At 38.7% G+C, this 20800-nt stretch overlaps 1 protein-coding gene across 6 annotated transcripts in view; it reads right to left on the bottom strand.

Moving 5' to 3' along the window:
* NRCAM (neuronal cell adhesion molecule) overlaps positions 1-20800 on the bottom strand; it is a 323278-nt gene that overhangs the window by 13119 nt on the left and 289359 nt on the right. For 3 of the 6 annotated variants that reach the window (XM_030932832.1, XM_030932836.1, XM_030932834.1), the window contains 3 exons: positions 20387-20591; positions 17892-18014; positions 16361-16546 (listed from right to left, as the gene is read on the bottom strand). In XM_030932832.1, the coding sequence (XP_030788692.1) occupies positions 16361-16546; positions 17892-18014; positions 20387-20591 (514 nt within the window). Of the gene's footprint in view, positions 1-6182; positions 6336-7532; positions 7659-16360; positions 16547-17891; positions 18015-20386; positions 20592-20800 lie in introns of all 6 variants that reach the window. The other 3 variants (XM_030932833.1, XM_030932835.1, XM_030932837.1) reach the window with 2 other exon arrangements.

Raw genomic sequence — 20800 nt, 5'->3', positions numbered from 1 at the left:
CTGTTAACAGGATACATTTTACGTTAAGTACAATGAGAAAAGTATAAAACTGAGTTTTAAACAGAACAGAATGTATACATCTAATTGAGTATTTTCTCTTCAAAGAAACTGCTTTTAGAGGCTAAACTGTCCTTGCAAGGTTGTTGTCATTTTCGATATTTTTAGAAATCTGTTAAAAAAGAAAACGGTCCACACAAGAAACCTTTCCAGATCAGAAAAACAGCTGTATTGTTTTATATAACATCTCAATTTGCACCCAAAATATTATTTAGATTTGTTCTTCCCCTCATTCCTTAGATTTGTTATTCATCTCATTCACAAGAATTGGTTCTGAGTGGAAATTTCTGAAAAACCAAATCTACCCTCAAAGATCAATATTTGTTATTGCTAAGGATCCATTCAAAAGATTAGCATATCTCTCAGTCAGTGAAATCATTATTTGCCCAAGTGACCAGTTTGAAAAGAAAGTACTCATTTATGTGTATACATATCCTTTCAGTGTTCATCTATTCTGTTTAATAAATGTGAAACCCCTTATTCCATCAGTCATAATATGCAAAATTTCTATTTTTATTTATTTATTTTTTTGAGACGGAGTCTCGCTCTGTCGCCCAGGCCGGAGTGCAGTGGCCGGATCTCAGCTCACTGCAAGCTCCGCCTCCTGGGTTTACGCCATTCTCCAGCCTCAGCCTCCCGAATAGCTGGGGCTACAGGCGCCTGCCACCTCGCCCGGCTAGTTTTTTTGTATTTTTTAGTAGAGACGGGGTTTCACTGTGTTAGCCAGGAGGGTCTCGATCTCCTGACCTCGTGATCCACCCGTCTCAGCCTCCCAAAGTGCTGGGATTACAGGCTTGAGCCACCGCGCCCGGCATAATATGCAAAATTTCTAAGAAAACCACAGAATAATTAGCATTTTGGGTATTATTTTAAAGTATCAATCTTATGGGAAAAAGTGCAGCATCAATGGCTATTCAGACATGCCCATGCAGATTTGCTTAATTAACTGGCATAAATTCTTTTTTAAAAGACCTTTATTTTCTCGCTTTTGATCATAATCAAGATAAAACATTTTCTTCTTTTGACTCCATAAGCATGCTTATATCATGCTTTTAATTTGACTGAATTTCTTCTGAATATATTTTACACAGTTGAGTTAGATGTGTGTGACCTCTGGATGCAGAAATAAACATGACTATGCATATCCCAGGTTCTGCCAATGTTGCAAAAATAGCATCTCATTGCCTCTTTTTCTCCATATAAAGTTTAGGGAGAAAAAGGAAACGCTAAAAATCAAGTGTGAAGAGGAAGGTAAAAAAAATATGGACATATGTAGAATAAATAAAATGAGAAGCAAAAATACCTTATTTGAAATACAAGTCAAAGGCTGGTAGCCTTTTCCCAATAGGCCCTCATGCCTCATTAGCTAGCGAAGTTTTGAGCTGTATCATAGCCACATACAAGTAAAGCACCAGTTTAGGTAGTTTCCCCTTGCCATATACATACCACAGTCATGATGATGAAGATGAAGACAATGGTAATAACACTGATGGCTAACAGTTTTGGACCCTTACCATAGGCTTGGCACTGTGCTGAAGGCATATCTCATTTAATCTTTACAACAAATCTCTGAGGTAGGCATCAGGAATAAATCCATGCCCAGAGAAGATTAAGAACTTGCCGAAAAGTTGGAGCAACCTGTGTCTGACTCCAGAAAATATGCCACTAGCCATTATATTACACTGCTGTAATGTATTCCTAAAAACAATCCAGATATCAAATCCGCAAAAGTCTTCAGTTAAAGAATAAAATGCTATAGGCACTTCCTATTCTAAGACAGGCAAAAAGATATTAAAGCCCATCATTACATCCACTTTGGCAACATATTTCTTTCAATTAATGCCCTGTCTGTGCTTTTTCTTCAAAACTGAACCAAAAACCAAACGGTATTAAGTCTCTTAAGCATTTGACTAAAGTTAGTTCTTGTTTTTAGTGTGCTGATTTACAGTCATGTCATAATAGATTCAGCATTTACATTTTTCATCTAATTAAATGCAACTAAAAAGGGAAAAACAAGATACTCAGGCACCAGCAGAGATATTGTTCTACAAGGATGGCGACTGCCAAAATCGAACTACTGACTGGCAGTTTGCTGCTATGCAACCATGCAAGAACTGGATGGATGTTTGATGGGTGGTGTACAAACATCCACACTGACTTTGAGTTTCTGCCTCTATGTCTAAAGAAAAAATATTTCACTGCCCTATTATTTAAAATAGGCAGACACAATATGGTAATAGGTGCATGTGTGCACACACACAGTCACATTCAGGCACACACAAGTACACCAGAAATTGATATAAAACAGAAACTGTGTAAATGGAATAAAAACTTCTATTGACTTTCCATCCATAAAATAAAAGATTTAAATTCCAGAATGATTAAAAGAGGCTTCAAGCCTTTTCAGGACAATCTAAAATCATCTGGGACATACAAATCCAAGCCATAACCATGATCATGCACCACAAACACACATACACACACACACACACACACACACACCCCTTACGTAGAGAGAATTAAACCTTTGGGGGTTTTCCTTCTAGAGTCAGTTTCAATGGGTGGGTATCACCCATTGAAGGGCTGGGTAGGGCTGAGTAGCAGAGTAAAAGAGAATCTTCACTATCTGAATTTTTAAAAAAATAAAATTATATTCATGTATTATTTGAGTAATCCACAAAATGATAAATTAAACACATATAAAGAACATGAAAATAGAATGAGATTTGCTTTGTTTTCTGTAGGTCAGCTTTACAACAGTCTTCTGCTCTGGTGTTGCTTGCTGTCATGGATATCTGTGCTCTGTGGTAGGAGGTCTCTGAGGAAAATGCTCTTGAGTCCTCAGAACCATAGAATCAACATAAAAGAGGGACAGGGTGAGGGAAATGGTTATTTGTTCTCTACTATTTATGAAGAGTGCACTATGGATGAAAATGTCCTGTTCAAATGCTTAGAAGTATTTAGGAAGAGCAAAATGTGACCTTAACCAAAGTTTGGAGACAACTGACAAAAAACCTGTTAGGCCTCGGGAAAACAAATCTGTTTTAAATCCTTTGTGATGACAAGAAAGACTGGGTAATTGAGGGACACAGGTAAAAGAGGAAGGGGATGAGGTGGATGGCGTTAATGAGAGGTCAGATCTGGTCATACCAGATGGGGTGGCACTAATGAGAGGTCAGACACAATATGGTAATTTTGTGCAGGGAGTGGCGCTAATGAGCGGTCACACGAGGTGGGGTGGCGGTAATGAAAGGTCATTCCAGTAGTACGGGGAAGCAGTGCAGCATCAGGACACTGCCTATCTCATTTGTTTTTCAGTTTGTGCCATAGGAAAAAAATTAAGAAATACACCTTAAAAATCCAGACTATAAAAGGGAGAGATGGCGTAATGGTAGGAAGATTCATGAAACAACTGTAGATGAAAGTTGAGTCTAGGGTCCTAAAATTAGCAGAACTCAGAAAAAGAGAGAGAAGTAGATCATGAATGCAGAGTTTAAAAATTAGCCAATGATATGCTTTCATGCCAAACACTGACATCCTTACACCGCGAACCCAGAGGGAGGAGAGGAGAGGAGAGGAGGAGCAGGACCAGTGGCAGACGGTGGTTTCACACTGGAGTTAACCCAGCAGCCCCAAAGGATGGAGCATTGTGAACTGGGAAAAGGGAGGCTGTGTAATGGCAAACTGAGGCATTCTAGAATGCTAGCAGCATTTGCTCTTACAGGTGATGTGTTAACTAAGGTCACTAGAGTTGACTCAATATTTGTTCTTTTTAATACATTTATATGTAAAAAGTGACAAGAACTGGTTGTGACCTTGTCCTGTCTCTCTATCATGGGCTCACAAGAAGGTCCACCTATCATGATTCCTTACCTTGAACTATCTGGCAGTTGCTGCTGGAACTGTAGGCATTACACTGCTGAGTGAAAAATCATTTTCTAAAGGAGTTATCTTTTGTCCTATAAAAGGACAGAAAATGCTACAACTTGATTTTGAGGGTGAATCTAACTTTGGCTAAAGTCACTTTTTCCTTTCCTAAACATTTCTTTTCTTTTTTTTTTTTTTTGAGACGGAGTCTCGCTCTGTCGCCCAGGCTGGAGTGCAGTGGCCGGATCTCAGCTCACTGCAAGCTCCGCCTCCCGGGTTCACGCCATTCTCCTGCCTCAGCCTCCCGAGTAGCTGGGACTACAGGCGCCCGCCACCTCGCCCGGCTAGTTTTTTGTATTTTTTAGTAGAGACGGGGTTTCACCGGGTTAGCCAGGATGGTCTCAATCTCCTGACCTCGTGATCCGCCCGTCTCTGCCTCCCAAAGTGCTGGGATTACAGGTTTGAGCCACCGCGCCCGGCCAACATTTCTAAAAATTTTAACAATAGGTCATTTTTATACATAGTAGATTCTTCATAAATAATCCAGAACCAGTAACCACGTGCAGCCTGCAGGGGTCCAGAATCACTGACTGGATATACCAAGTGTTGACTGAAGCTGCCCTTTCTGAGACAGCCTGTCGTCCTTAGCCTGTGGACTTTTGTGACCTTGCAGTGGGGGTACAGTGAGGGCCTTTCTTCTGGAGATGGAAGGACAAGCTTCTAATCCCAGCTCTATCACGTTCCTACTGGGCGACCTGGCAGGTACTCCACCTCTCTGACTTGAGGGGTAATTGGAGTAATAATGATGCCTACAGCATAGGATTGTTGTAAGGACTGAATGAGAAAACCACTTCCTGCTGTATAGGAGAGCTGACTAAATGCTAGTCCCATTACTATTATTAGCATTCCAGCTATATATGAAGATAATATCTACTTGAGCTTTTAGCATTTTGAAAATAAAAGTTATCAATAACAACAAACAAAAACCTTGTAAACTAGCTACAAATTGATTAGATATTCCCCTTTTAAGTTTAACACACAGTTTTCCTAGAACTATGTACACAAATGGATATGAAATACAAAAACAGAATAACAGAAAATCTGTGGTTTTCTTAAAACATTATGATTTTAGCAAACGAGTATCTTTAAAATATAGTTTAATACATTATTGTTGGTTTCTTTTTTAAAACCACTTATGATTTATATTTTTCTAAACTGTAAAACCTGACTTTAAAATCATAATGCTTTGTTAATGAAAGTCACAAAAAATACATTGTGTAATGTATTCTACAGGATATGCACATTTCTTTAAGAATGCATGCAGTGACTGAAAATAACATAGGGGTATGAACCGCAGAGTGAACATGTACCACAAACAACTCTTGTTGAAATGTAAGTAAGCAGAGATTGTTCTCCATCTAGTGAGCAAATATGAATGTTTTTGCATTTCACATGAACATTTTTCTTTATTTTAGAAACTTCACTTTTTACTTGTATATTTTGATAATATTCACAGAAGTAAATATATACAGGCAGTAAAATTTGGTGTGATAAAAAATGTAGCATATGAATTGTACAAGTTCTTGTTCCATACAAATGTAATAATATCTGTATCAGTTGTCTAAGCAGACTGCAGGGTTCTGCTGGGTTGTAGGCAATTTTGAAATAAAGAATTGTGACTTTCTTTTCTTTTTTTTTTTTTTTTTTTGAGATGGAGTCTTACTCTGTTGCCCAGGCTGGAGTGCAATGGCGCAATCTTGGCTCACCACAACGTCTGCCTCCTGGGTTCAAGTGATTCTCCTGCCTCAGCCTCCTGAGTAGCTGGGTCACAGGCACCCACCACCACGCCCAGATAATTTTTGTATTTTTAGTAGAGACAGGGTTTCACCATGTTGGCCAGGCTGGTCTCCAACTCCTGACCTCAGGTTAAAAATTTCAGTTTAACACTGAGGGAAAGTTTATACATGTGATAGGAACAACTGAATTCTTTACATAACATAAGTTAAAATCATATTTAAGTCTATTTTTGTGATGGTTTTTGGTAATAATGTGGCTAGAAGATGATTTGCTAAATTCTGTAATTCATTTGATATAAAGAACCAAAGACAAAAACCAAAACTCCCAACCCAACAGGGCCCCATAGAAAGACATTCATGCCCTACCCATAACACAGCTCCACCAGCCCCCATCTCCAGCTGGAGCACCTGGCGGCCTCCACCTCTGAGCGGGAGCCAGAACAGGTGTGGTGTGCGCCTCACCTGGGCCTGTCTCAAACACATCCTCTGAACTCACAAAACCAGAGTCCCCCACAGCACCAACTCGAACTTTGTATGCTGTTCCTGGCATTAGACCCTTTAACCCAAAGAAGCTCCGAGAACCATTTACAATTTCTTTTCTCCATTCTTCTTTGCCTATGGAAATTTTGCAAAAACAACAAATTTGAATATTTTAAGGGACCAGAAGTCACTTAATGCTTCAAGAAAGGAAAATTCTTTATAAGCTAAAGACAAGATGTAGGATGCTTAGATTTACCATTTTAGATTATTATAAATGTAGTCATGTCAAATATATCAATTTAAATGACCTACAGGAAAATATCCTCAAAGAAAAACAGACTGGGTATCTAGCTTGCTTATTAATTGTATATATTCCCATTATATTAATTCTCCTCTTTAACACAAAGGAAGGTTCTTTATCTGCACCTTGCCTTATGAAACTGTTGAGTTTCTCTGAAGATGTTTATCAAAAGAACTGTTATACATTAAATAGCTTAAATGAACTATGGGAAGAATTGTTTTTTAAGATTCACAAGATGAATCTTTTGGTAAACTTAAATGCCTTCCAATGTATCCAATTAATTGATTCAACCTTTCCCAGGTATTGGTTTTTCTAAAGGGATCGTCATTTCTAAAAATATTTACTTGCATGATAAAGGCTTAAACAGAAAGTTGGACTCTGTTCAACATTTTGTCACAAACATAGGCCACCTCTTTTGTTCTATGTAAGCACCCTGCATTTAGGAGGGGGGCACTGGGTTTTCACAAACTGCTGAAAGTGAAAGCTGCCCCATCTCCCAGTAGACGTGGCCAGGATCTACGAAGAGTGCCTGACTTGAGAACATATCAAACATTAAAACATAATGAATGCGCTCCCAAAGTATTAATTTTCTGCAGTTTCTTATAAAATTCTGTTAGGCTAGTTAGGACAAAATGAATACTTTCAAGTCAGTTTGATTTCTGTTACTTCAAAGTACGATTTGAAAAAAAAACCTTTTCTTTTTTCCCACTTGTACTTGCAAATATAATTATTCCTTCTTATTCTTGTTTATGTGTTGTGGGCATAGAACCAGTTTTAAGTACTATGATATGAAAATAACATACGTAATGGAACATATGCCATCTGTTCTTAATAACACAAAAAAGCAATTCCTAGTTGTGCATATAATATGTGGTAGGCTGATGGTTCACTACACTTTTTTTAGATAAGTCATTCATTTAATTGGATCAAGTTATTTTTCAAGATGATCCATAGTAAATTCCTAAGAATGTTCTTAATCTTTTAAAATGCATCCCCCAAATTAAAAATTGGGTAATGAAATTGTTTCTTACTGCCTGCTACACCATATTCAACATAAAAGTTCACATGCTGTGGTCCCTCATATTCCCAACTGATATTGGCATAGGTCTCAGCAGCTGCGGCAGTAAGATTGCTGATCCTGGGATTTACTGCTTGAACTAAACATACAATAGAAAAATAAAACAAACAATCATATTGCAGCACCATACACACGAATATAAAATAAGTTTAAATACTGTGAAATTATGCAAATAGAATTAAATAAGAATTTACTGCTAAAATTTAGGGTTCACTCATGCTTTGCTTTCATTACAGAAATATTTTTTGTTTCTTAAATTACAGCATTAGGAAATAAATTAATGATCAGAAATAATGATGCATGATCTTAAAATTTATGAGTTCTATTATATGGGTTCTAAACAATGTTAACTGTTGTCCATTAGATACAGTCCCAGGAAATGTCACCGTCTTCATTTATTAATGTGTGATGGAGAGGGGGATTGCTGAACAATCCCAGGGACAGATGTTGTCATGGAATGTCAGAGATCCCAAGGTAAACCCCAATACTATGTGGCTACTTTTCAATTCTATTTGTCATATCAATGCAGGTCTTTGAAAAATCCATGTTGGTGTGACAGAGAATGCCCCTTTGGACAGCGCTTTTGATCTGTTTCAAGAAACAGACTTCTTTGAGTATCAAACTCTGGGGAACTCAGGGACCCCAGGTAAGGAACCCCTGCTTTAGAGAATGATGGATGATTAGGGGATGTTGGAAGAGAAGCTGCAAAAGAAATTTCCAGATATGTTCTATCAGAAGTTAAGAAAGAATAAATAAAAGGAGTAAAAACTACTACATGTAACATTTCCCAGAGAGCAAGACAATCTTACCTGTTAACTGTCTGTTACAAAGCATTTTCTGAAAAATCATAGTGCAACCTAAATAGCTTCTTAAAAATCCAAATTATGGAGACCAGATGATGCTACATGCTTGCTACTGGGTAAAGACAACATCTAAAGTCATTAAAAAATGTTATTTGAATACCTGAGGCTGGCAATTCTATCAGTCCTACCTCAATAGCTTAAACTAAAAACGAAACATTTACAGATGTGTTAACTCCAGCAGTTAAAAAATAAGATCAATTTATTATCCCACATAAAATTTACTAGGATAGTAAATCAGACAGCATCAATGGGTTTACCAAGACACTAAAATTATATTCCAAGACATGTTTATAAAATGTAGAAGCTAAAGACCTTTGTTCAAATAAATGTAATAAAATTACACTTCTTAGAATTAAGAAAAGAAAGATATTAAAGCGGTTAAATAATGCTCTTGACTTCTAAAATATAATTCAACAACACATGCAAATTTTGTATCTCTTTGTGCTAAGCATGGGGAAACAGCAGAGGGCAAAACTGATTACTGAATTATTCAGAGTCCTTCTGTGGACCTAGTTAATTTTAGTTTTCTGAGATATTCTTCTTACAGGAAAAAATAATAGGAATACGATCAATCAATGACAGTAGATATGCACACATGTGTAAAACATCGATGGCAACCCAGGAAAAACATTAATTTTCTTAAAAAATTTTGGAATCCTGAAACTGAGGAATTTAATCTTGGAGTAATTATGGAAGATGTTCAAGGCAGAACCACAATACTTCTAACACAAAGAGCATTTACTAATAGAAGAGCAAAATACTTCTAACAAAAGAGCATTTAGTTTCTTTTTATTTTTTACATTGGTTTCTATGGGTGCTCCCTTCTCAGAGTTTCTTCTCTAAACTGTTCATTATTATTATTTTGTTTCTAGTTTTATTGAAATGAAATCAGTATCTCTACGAGGTATCGACTCTCCTATGTTCATTGCAGCATTATTCACAAAGTCAAGATATGAAAACAACCTAAATATCCATTGACAGATGAATGGATAAAGAAATTACCATATATATATACACATACAATGGAATATTATTCTGACTTAAAAAAGAAGGAAATCCTGCCATTTGCAACAACATGGATGAACCTGGAGGATACTGTGCTAACTAAAATAATCCAGACACAGAAAGGCAAATATTGCATGATCTCACTTAAATGTGTGTGAAAGGAAAATAAATCTTTGGGCCCCAAAATCACTAAGCTAAAGGGAAAAGTCAATCTGGGAACCGCTTAGGACAAACCTGCCTCTCATTCTTTTCTTTTCTTTTTTTTTTTTTTTTTTGAGACGGAGTCTTGCTCTGCCGCCCAGGCTGGAGTGCAGTAGCCTGATCTCAGCTCACTGCAAGCTCCGCCTCCCAGGTTTAGGCCATTCTCCTGGCTCAGCCTCCCGAGTAGCTGGGACTACAGGCGCCCGCCTCGTCACCTGGCTTTTTTTGTATTTTTTAGTAGAGACGGGGTTTCACCGTATTAGCCAGGATGGTCTCGGCCTCCCAAAGTGCTGGGATTACAGGCTTGAGCCACCGCGCCCAGCCGCCTCTCATTATTTTCAAAGTCACCCTCTGCTCACTGAGATAAATGCATATCTGATTGCCTCCTTCGGAGAGGCTCATCAGAAACTCAAAAAGAATGCAACCGTTTGTCTCTCACCTACCTATGACCTGGAAACTCCCTGCTTCGAGTTGTCCCGCCTTACCAGACCAAACCAATGTTCATCTCACATATGTTGATTGATGTCTCATATCTCCCTAAAGTGTATAAAACCAAACTGTGCTCTGGCCACCTTGGGCGCATGTCTTCCGAGCCTCCTGAGCTATGGGTATGTCACAGCAACATGTTCTCAACCTGGGCAAAATAAACTTTCTAAATTAACTAAAACCTGTCTCAGATTTTTGGGGTTCACATATGGAATCTAAAAAAGTTAGAGAAACAGAGTGTAGAATAGTGGTTGCCTGGGGCTAGGGGTGGGGTGGGGGTTGGGGAAGTGGGAGATGTTGGTCAAAGGGTACAAACTTTCAGTTATAAGATGAACAAGTTCTAGAGATCTAATGTACAGCATCATATTACTAGTTACAGTTAATAATAAAGTATTATACACTGGAAATTTGCATTTAGCTTATTCTTATAGGTACCCAGAAAAGATACCACAATTTCCTAAGGCATGCTGTTTAGCCACTTTTACTATAGAGAATTCAAACTCTCCTTCCTTTTAATTGCCACTCATCCACTTTCTGACTCACAGAGCACCTATGTTGTACCATACAGGGAGCTCCAGTGTACCCTGTCTCTGGGCTTTCCCAACGGGCTGCTTCCTGTGTGCCTCTCCCAGCTGTAAGTCTTCCTCTCTAGAGACCACCAGTGTAGTTACCTACATTTAGCTGCTGAAACTACAACTCTAATCTAGCGACTTCTCTGTTTAAAACTCTGCCTATAGGGAAATACAAATTCCTTAGCAAAGCATTCACAGCCGTTCAGAGCTGTTACCATCTGGCCCCGCCCACTGCTCCAGTCCCATCTCAGGGTCTTCTCTTTTCCACACACTCTCTACATGTCAGCCTAAGTGGACTGCTTGGTATAACCCAGACATCTGGTATGTTTTCAAACCCCATGTGCTTATGACCCCTACCGAGACTTTACACACTGCAACTCCCTGACTCATCTGCCAAAAATAAAACAAAACAAAAATTGGGCTTCAAGGCCGAGTTCAATATTATTTTCTTTGTGAAGCTTTTCCTGATTCTGCTTGGCAAAATAAATGGTTCACGCCTCTGTATTCAGGTAACATTTTGCTCCAATTTCTAGTTTAGCGTCAATTTATAATGTTATTATTTATTACGTTGGTCTTACCTGCTAGATTTTAAGCATGTCAAGGCCAGGGTTTGTCTTACTGTCTTTATACACAGCTTCTTAAACAAAGGCGGGTGCATTTTATGTGCCAGAGAGACGTTCACTGTTGAATTGATTGAACCTTCTATGCTTCTAGATCTGTCTTGTTTTGTTTTCGTTTAGGCCAAAAAAGGAATTTCATTTTGTATGTATGGGTTCTTCAGTAAAAGAACGCAGTGAGAGTCAGGTCACAGAAGGGGTTCAGCACTGGCTGATCCTCAGTACCCTTCTCTGCTCACTCCTAACTGCTTGCCCACAGCAGGCTGCACGTTAGGTCAAGAATGCAGATTACTGCCTTGCCAGTTAGTTTCTCCCTGTTTCTGTATTTCAGCTAATCACCCTAGGAGAGTATTCTGATGCTTGGTTCCCAGAGTGCCAGATCAAATGCAATGGATATGGTACTGTGGATCATCAGCAAAACTGGGAACATAAATCTTTTTGAGCCTGCACATTTTTGGTTCGTTTCCACACATGCCTTCACAAGTCTACTTCCTAGAATTCCAGACCCTGAAATCATTTATTTATTTATTTATTTATTTATTTATTTATTTATGAGATGGAGTCTTGTTCTGTCCCCCAGGCTGGGGTGCAGTGGCGCAATCTTGGCTCACTGCAGCCTCCAGCTCACTGCAGCCTCTGCCTCCTGGGTTCAAACAATTCTCCTGCCTCCACCTCCTGAGTAGCTAGGACGACGGGTGTGTACCACCACACCTGGCTAATTTTGGTATTTTTAGTAGAGACAGGGTTTCACCATGTTGGCCAGGCTTGTCTCAGATTCCTGACCTCAAGCGATCTGCCTGCCTCGGCCTCCCAATGTGCTGGGATTACGGGCATGAGCCACCACAACCAGCCTCATTTAAAGAGACACAGAAATTGAAAAAATATGCCAATCAACTGTAATTCCTACACAAATATTGACAGCTTTAATCCAACAAGGAAAAGGACAAAAATAAATGACTCAAAGGTCTTGAGTATTTAATTATATTGAGGAGAATGTAAGAAGAAGGGTTAGTATGGCATCATATAGTTAATTGAATTATCATGGGTTTTCCTTCAGGTTTATAATCCTTTTGTAATTATACATTTGAAAACTTAGGTTTCATTAACATCTCTTAAAATCTGTAAGAAAATTTAAAAATGTAAACTCAGATGCATTTCTTTTCCCCTCTTTGATCAGAAATGAATTAAAACCAATTTTCATGAAATCATAATTCATAATAAAATCATATTAGATGTTGATGCTTCTTTTTTTTTTTTTTTTTTTTTTGAGATGCAGTTTCGCTCTTGTTGCCCAGGCTGGAGTGCAATGGTGCAATCTCGGCTCACTGCAACCTCCACCTCCCAAGTTCAAACAATTCTCCTGCCTTAGCCTCCTGAGTAGCTGGGATTATAGGCGCCTGCCACCACGCCCAACTAATTTTTGTATTTTTAGTAGAGATGGAGTTTCATCATGTTGGCCAGGCTGGTTTTGAACTCCCGACCTCAGGTGATCTGCCTGCCTTGGCCTCCCAAACTGTTGGGATTACAGGTGTGAGCCACCATGTCCGGCCATGTTGATGCTTCTATAGCTAAGGATATCACATGTTTCATCTCTATTCATCTCTTATTTATTCCCTTTTGTCCTGATTTAAATAAAAATTTAAAAGATACATTTAAAAAGTAAAATTTGGAAGGATAGTGGAGAACTTTAATTTTTCTCCTGTCACAGAGCAGCTAAACTCCACATGGAGAAGGGAAATAGAGAAGAGGATAGAATTCATTTTCAGATTGAAAAAAAGAACTATTTTTAAGGAAGGTAATCCCAGGATCACAAATTATGCTTGAGCAGTTAAAAGTCTTACCATGGCAAAATATCCTTTTATGTAAGCCATATTTAACTACTGCTAAACTATTTTTTTTTTTTTTTTTTTTTTTTTTTTTTTTTTTTTTGAGGCGGAGTCTCGCTCTGTCGCCCGGACTGGAGTGCAGTGGCCCGATCTCAGCTCACTGCAAGCTCCGCCTCCTGGGTTTGCGCCATTCTCCCGCCTCAGCCTCCCGAGTAGCTGGGACTACAGGCGCCCGCCACCTCGCCCGGCTAGTTTTTGTATTTTTAGTAGAGACGGGGTTTCACTGTGTTAGCCAGGATGGTCTCGATCTCCTGACCTCGTGATCCGTCCGTCTCGGCCTCCCAAAGTGCTGGGATTACAGGCTTGAGCCACCGCGCCCGGCCAACTACTGCTAAACTATTAAAATAAACCGTATTAAAATTAAGGTCAGATTTAGCTTTTTTTACCCCTTATTTAAACATTATTCCTTATCTGAGATCCATCAGATGTTAATACTGGGGGCTTAATGAACTTTCAGACACTCCATTTTTGCTTGTCTCGCTAACCACAAGCAGCTCACAATTCAAATTAGTAACATCAAATGGTAAAACCAAAACTCTTTAAATAAAGATTTTAGTTTTAATTTATTAAAAACAGAGGGGTGATGATTTTTCCAGTGGAGTGCACATCTGCTTCTAACGTGACAAGTCCATTGAGAATTCAGACTTGCTTCACAGACAGTCCTGCTCAAGCACAATTTCTCTGCTATCAGCTCTAGGCACGGCCACAGTGACATGTCCACTGTATAGGAAACAAGGCCAGGCTTTTAGTGAAATGCTCCAATTGAAGTTATAAAGCAGTACATTATTGTAAAACAACTAATGATTTTAACTGATATCTAATTATCATAGGAAGGAAGATACAAATAAACAGAAGTAAGTTTACATCTTCTATGATATAGAAATTTTGAATTTTTACAACTTCGTCTGTTCAAGTCTAAAACTACAAATATAATATAATACTCTTAAGGTTACTGAAAATGGCTATAGTTCTTATTCAATACCTCCAAAATCTATCTGATTGATATTTTGTAATTTACCAAAGCTCTGAATATAAGCAAATTTCTAAGCAAATAGAATAAATCTATCAAGTCTAAGCTCACAAGAGTTGAATAATATAGGGCAAAGCACATTTTTCTCTTGGTCTTCCTTTTCTTCATTCCTGTTTACACTCACCTGATCTGTGAAAGCCCAGGAAAACCCCTGATCATGGGCATGCCACGTGAAAACAGTGCCCAGTGGCAAATGCTTCACTGCTCTCTAAAAAGCTGACTGGTCAACAAGCAGCCAGGGGTCAAAGACTGGGGCATCTTTGGCATTGCCACAGATGGAAGACATATTACAACTTATTCAAGCACCATTCTCCCAACAAATCTTTCTGACCCAGAGAGCTGTCAGAAATAAAGGAGAACAAAAGTAATCCATTGTGGATTGTTGGCTGTTACTCAGGAGGAAGAGACTTAGGCAGTTGGGTGAAGACAGGATGGGATAACACATTTGAGAAGACCATATTGGTCACCTGGAAGACTCACTTGTAGGGGACCCTAAGCTCGGGGAGACTTAATCCCAAACCAGTTGGAGGGCATTGCTATGCTGTAATTCCAAATAGACGGTTTTGAGCAATGGCAGTTGAATGTACACTGTGTCTACAAGAAGAGCAGCTAAATCAGAATAGAACAGGAAGCTTGGTTGATCTGATTTTTACCAGGCTGCTTCCATCACAGGGCTAATATTTCTGAAACTCAAATAATGTGGCATGGCCATATAGAGGATCTGTGACAAATCCACAGCTTTGGTCCTGTCTGATCCAGCCAAAATCATAGTATTAAAAGCTAAGATTAGGATTTGTACCAGGGATAAGTCTCAAGAAAAAATTTTTTGAGAATTCAATATGTGGCTTTTTACTTGTAAAGAAAGGGCTAGAAATTAATTTCAAAGCCAAGATTGGATGAGATCTCTTCTTTTGGTGGTTCAAGGCATATTTTATTTTCTCTGTTTTACCCATGCTGCACTTCCCCATGTTTCACATTGCAAATTTCACACATGTATAAAGTCATGCAGATGAATTATTTTACCTTTGCCTGCACCTACATCAGGTGGAAGAATACCAGCTTTAATGAAGGGAAACAGAAACAGGACACTATATAGTTAGATGTAACACACCCATGAGCATGTATAGCAATACAAAAACACTTATTAAAACGCTAAAGCATGCAAGAAGAATGAAGTGTACCACATCAGGTATAGGGGACACAGATATGTTGGTGTCCCCAAACTTATCCAGTATTCAAATCCAGTACCAAAATTTTATCAGGATACCCAGTTTGAATACCCAGTATTCAAACACATTACTTAAGGTGCATTATTCATACTTGTTTATTATGTAAGAAGGCTTAGGACATTTCAAACCAATTTTTGGACAGAAATTGTCAATTTTTTATGCTATCAAAGATAGTCAAATGAATAATACTTAAACAACTCTACAATTTAGAGACATGCAAAACCAGAAAATCTTTTATAATATTTTTGATAATTTTCATTGAATCTCAAGATTTTCAGAATAACTTTTTAAAGTATGAAAAGAAGTGTTAATTCCTTTTCTAAATACTGTAATGCTCTATTTTGCTTTCTTTGTACATACCAAAATGTAAAATCTGTTGCTCAAACACAAAATAAATGCACTATTTAATAACTGTTTCGATTTCCTTGCTAGAAAATGTAAATCGATATGTGAACTAGAAAATTATTTCCAGTAAATCAGGACCAGAACTCAAATTACATATATTTGTGTGTATACAGGTGCGTATGTCTGTGTATGCATATATGTATTATATGTATGTGTACATATACATGTTTGTGCATGTATATAATATATACAGTTGTAAATAGGAAACAACATTCCCCTGAACTTCAAATTCAAGTGTGGCAAATATTATGCTTACTCACTCCCGCCCTAAGATTTTAATATAAGTTTTAAAAAGTTTCACATAGTTGAAAAATATCACAGTCCAATATGAACTAAATAGCTGATTATATATCAGAATGAGAAATTACAAATAAGTATTTGCATTAATCAGATAAGACAGACACTCCATAGCAAGAAGGAAAAAGAAAGCATAAACTTAAAGATTTTTATTTCATGATGGTTATGATTATATGGATTTTATACATACCCATCTTACCTTCATCCATAGTTGTTACTGCTTCTTCTGTAATTTGACTTCCTGATCCTGCTGATGTTTGTGCATAGAAATAAAACTTATATCGAGTGCTGAAATTTAAATTTTTTAAAGTCCACCGTGTCTTGTTGGCAGGAATTTTTAAATCTACCAGAGGGCCTAATTCATGTGTGCTGTTAACTGTCAATAAGAAATAACAAACAAGTGCATTCTCCATTAATTGTGACAGGAATACTATTATAAATAAATACATCAACTAAAAATGTTCAACCTGGCTTACATTGACTTTTATAATCCCACTCACTCTTTGCCCAGCATAAATAAGTGATAACTTTTTAACAGCTTCTATACTATGTTCTATCATATCATATCATATCATATCATATCATATATCATATCATATCATTATATCATATCACAAGGGGGAATATGTTCTCTACTGGCTAATAAACTAGAAGAATTTTGTGGTTGAATCACAATAGAATTTTTTCCCCTGTGTTCTTGCAGGTGGAGTCGTATTGTTAAACAACCCCAAACATTTTTCTTCAGAGGACTTGTGCCAAAGGAACTATTTTCTATTTACAGAAAATGTGTATCTGATTTAATGACAGCACTCACTTAAACTCCATCCCTAAAGGTCTGTATTATTCTACAGATTACTTAACTTTTAATAATATATACATCATTTTTCTTAAAAAGTAAGATTTGAAGTTCTTTCTGAAATAACACTTGAAGGTATATGTATATATTCTAAAGACATAAAGAAAAACTAGTTTGTATTTTCTGATAACAGTTAAGTATTTTTAAAACTGTATTTCTAGCCAGGCTCGGTGGCTCACACCTGTAATCCCAGCACTTTGGGAGGCCGAGGTGGGCGGATCACGAGGTCAGGAAATGGAGACCATCCTGGCTAACATGGTGAAACCCCATCTCTACTAAAAATACAAAAAATCAGCCAGGTGTGGTGGTGGGCGCCTGTAGTCCCAGCTACTTGGGAGGCTGAGGCAGGAGAATGACATGAACCCGGGAGGCGGAGCTTGCAGTGAGCCGAGATCGCACCACTGTACTCCAGCCTGGGTGACAGAGCGAGATTCCATTTAAAAAAAAAAAAAAAACTGTATTTCTAACGGAAAGTTAAACACCACATGTTCTGACTCATAGGTGGAAGCTAAGAAAAGTTCATGTCACAGAAGTAAAAAGTAGAACACAGGATCCCAGAGATAAAGGAAAGACAGGAGGAAGGCGAGATAGGGAGAGATCAGTTAAAGGATACAAAAGGATAGCTAGAAACAAAGACTAAGTTCTGGTGTTCCATACACAGCTAGAAGGAGGATATTAAATGTTTCCAACCCAAATAAATGATAAATATTTGAGAAGATGAATATGCGAATTCCCCGATCTGATCACTGTATGTATCGAAACATCACTATGTACCCCATGATGAGGTACAATTATTTGTCAATTAAAATAATAAATAAAATAAAATAAAACCATATCTCCCCTTTTCTTCCTCCCAACAGCTTACTTGGCTGATACTTTAAGGTGTACTCTGTCAAAACGCCATTCGGGTGGCTCGGTGGATCCCATTCCAAAGTGAGAGAGTCCAGTGTTGGATTCACAATCTTCAAAGACGAGGGAGCACTGGGGACTTACAGGGAGAACTTACAGTCAACACAGAGATTTCTGAATGTTTTAACATGTATTAAAGTGACATTTCACCGTGCTCACACGATTTAAGGTTTTGGGTTTCAGTAACTCATTCCTGATTCAGCTGAAAATACACATTAGTACAAACCTGTGACAGGCACCCATTTAGTTATTCTCTTCCTTTTTCTCTCCTGTCATTTACATTTATATTCAATAAAACCATCCTCTCAAAACACATAATGACTTTGCCTTTAGATGGACTCAAACCTAATATTTTAAAAAGAGGCAGTCCTTATTTGACTCATGAATGGGTCTTAATAGAAGCAAACTAGCTACCAAGTGAAACTATTCTAACCGGATCTGTGAGTGGAAGCAGCTGTGTTCTGGACCATTAAGGACTGTTTTCTCCAACAAACCAGGTGTCTCCAAACAGTCAGAATGCCCTGCCTGGTGGGCTTTGGGCCAGCACGCCCAGGTGCAGAGACGTTCTTATCCTGAGAGCTGACAGCTGCCCAGGATCTGGTGATGAACGGACAAAAGCCTAACCTTGGCACACCCCTGGCCCTTGGGAAGGCCCGAGGGGTCCCAGGTTCTCTGTGGCAGAGGCTGGCAAATCACCAGAGGAAACATGTCTGCTCATCTTTTATTCACTTCCTCATGAGGATGATGGCTAGTGGCAGCTCTCTCTCACAATGGTTACCTCCCCTACCACTGCCCCTGAAAATGAACTAATGGAACCACTCTCCCTATTGTCACTCTAGCCAAAAACCAGAGAGTCAACCTGAACTTCCCTATCTGCCTCATTTCCATCATCTCCTCAGACACTAACTCCACTCCCTTGATCTAAACCATATCCATTTCTTCCTATCCCCATCTTCTTTGCCATTTCCCTGCTTTAGGCCCTCAGATGTCTTTGGCTGGTCCTGAAACCATGCCTGGCACATAATTCTAGGCTTCTAAGCTTCCCCAACCCAATAAGTGGTTCTTTACTTTGGGGGGGATCACAGACCCTTTTAAGAATCTGATGACAGCCATAAACACTCCCTGGAAAAATATACACACATCTTGCATACAATTTCAGGAGGTTCATGGAGCTCGTTCAACCCATTCATTGACTCCCTAAGGGACTTCAGTCCCCAGGTTAACAGCCTTTGGCCTGCAGGTTTGTCCACAGCACCCAAGACCATCCATGATCTGGGCCTTCCCTAGCTGACCTTCCTCCCTTTTCTTACCAGTTCTGGCCATGCAACTTGCAGTTTTCTGAAGGAGCCAGGCTATTTCATACCTTTGTGTCTTCAGACATACTTCTTCCTCTCTTCTTTATCCTTCAATTCTCTGATCATCTCCTCTATGACACCTTTCCCTGAATCACCTAAAGAACCAGTGTGAGGCTTCACTTGTGAAAGCCTTGAGTAGGAAGGGCCCTGACTCTCTAAGGGACAGTGAGAGTGAGGACAAAAACTTATAATGAGATGGGAGCTGGAACACAGGGTGGTTCTCAGAGGCTGCTGGGCAGCTGCTCACATCATGAATCTTTCAATCAGCAGCCAGGGTGGGGTGCATCTTCTGTGAACTTCTTTTATCAAAAAGAGCTAAGCAATCTACAGAAGTTATCTGGCCATTGTCATAGTGGCATATTGTTGCAAAATTTAAAATAGGTAAAGCTTATTTTATTGCCTTTTCCAATCTTCATTCTTTTTACCACATGGGCCCCTCTCTCCATCACCCACAAGGCTCCATTGTCCCTGTGTCCAAATTCCTTCTCACCCGACTCCTGGATCAATATATATTCCGTCCTCCCTTACTGCCTCCCTTGCAGTTGCCCATATCTGCAATAACTTTTCCCTCCTCTTCCCAATCCACTTGGTCAAGACTTGCAACCTTCTAACTCAGTTCAACTTTCAAATAAATTAGAGAAGTGCACTAAGAAAGAAGCTACAGAAGTAAACTATAACTTATAGAAATATTTTCCTTTCCAGGTGTTTTTGTTAGGTTATCTAATTTGGTTCTCAGGCTTTTCAGATGAGGCTACTGACACTAAGAGAAGTTATGGAACCTCTTTCAGATCAGAAAGTTAATGATCCAAATAAATGTCAAAGTAGCAAGGTTTCAGAGAGTGCATGTAGAGAAAAATTTTAAGTCAAGGGAGAGGGCATTTCAGAGCAGCAATTTGGGTTCTGAAGCCTCCTACATACACTTAGGCCACATATGATCTGATATTTTGGTAGCTTTGTGTATGCTGTATTCATCTATGGGAATTTCAATCACATTTGGCTTCCAGAATATACTTTGATCAGTAGCCCTTCTGTCAGGCAAAACCTCTCAGGCTATGCCATATGTTCCTGGGATCTTAGAGACGCATCCATTCCATACCTCCTTCTGGAGTATTAAAGACTCTGTCAGGGCTGGCTGGGCCCTCCCCTTTCCCATTGACCACTCGGACGTTCAGTGTGTAGTGGCTAAAGGGCTCCAGCCCCGGCAACATGCCATGCGTCTTGCTGCCTTGAAAGGTGAGGATCTTTTTCTCAATGTGACGTCTGTTTCTTTTAGATGAACTCTGTGTCTTCCAATAGTAAATCTGAAACAGCAAGAACAAAAGTCAGGAATGCACAAAGGAGGAAACAAGATTCCTTATGCTCACAAAATTGAAATTGTTGTTTTTCCAGAAAATTCCCTTGGTACATTTTAGAAGAAAATTACTAACAAAACTGATGGATATTGATTCTGAGGCAAGAGGAATAGAAGCCCATAGATAATGAGGGAAATTAAATTATAGCCACATGACAA

The sequence above is a fragment of the Rhinopithecus roxellana genome, chromosome 6, assembly GCF_007565055.1.
Source record: "Rhinopithecus roxellana isolate Shanxi Qingling chromosome 6, ASM756505v1, whole genome shotgun sequence".
In the NCBI taxonomy this organism is placed as follows: domain Eukaryota; kingdom Metazoa; phylum Chordata; class Mammalia; order Primates; family Cercopithecidae; genus Rhinopithecus; species Rhinopithecus roxellana.
This window is presented reverse-complemented; position numbering and strand designations above follow the sequence as displayed.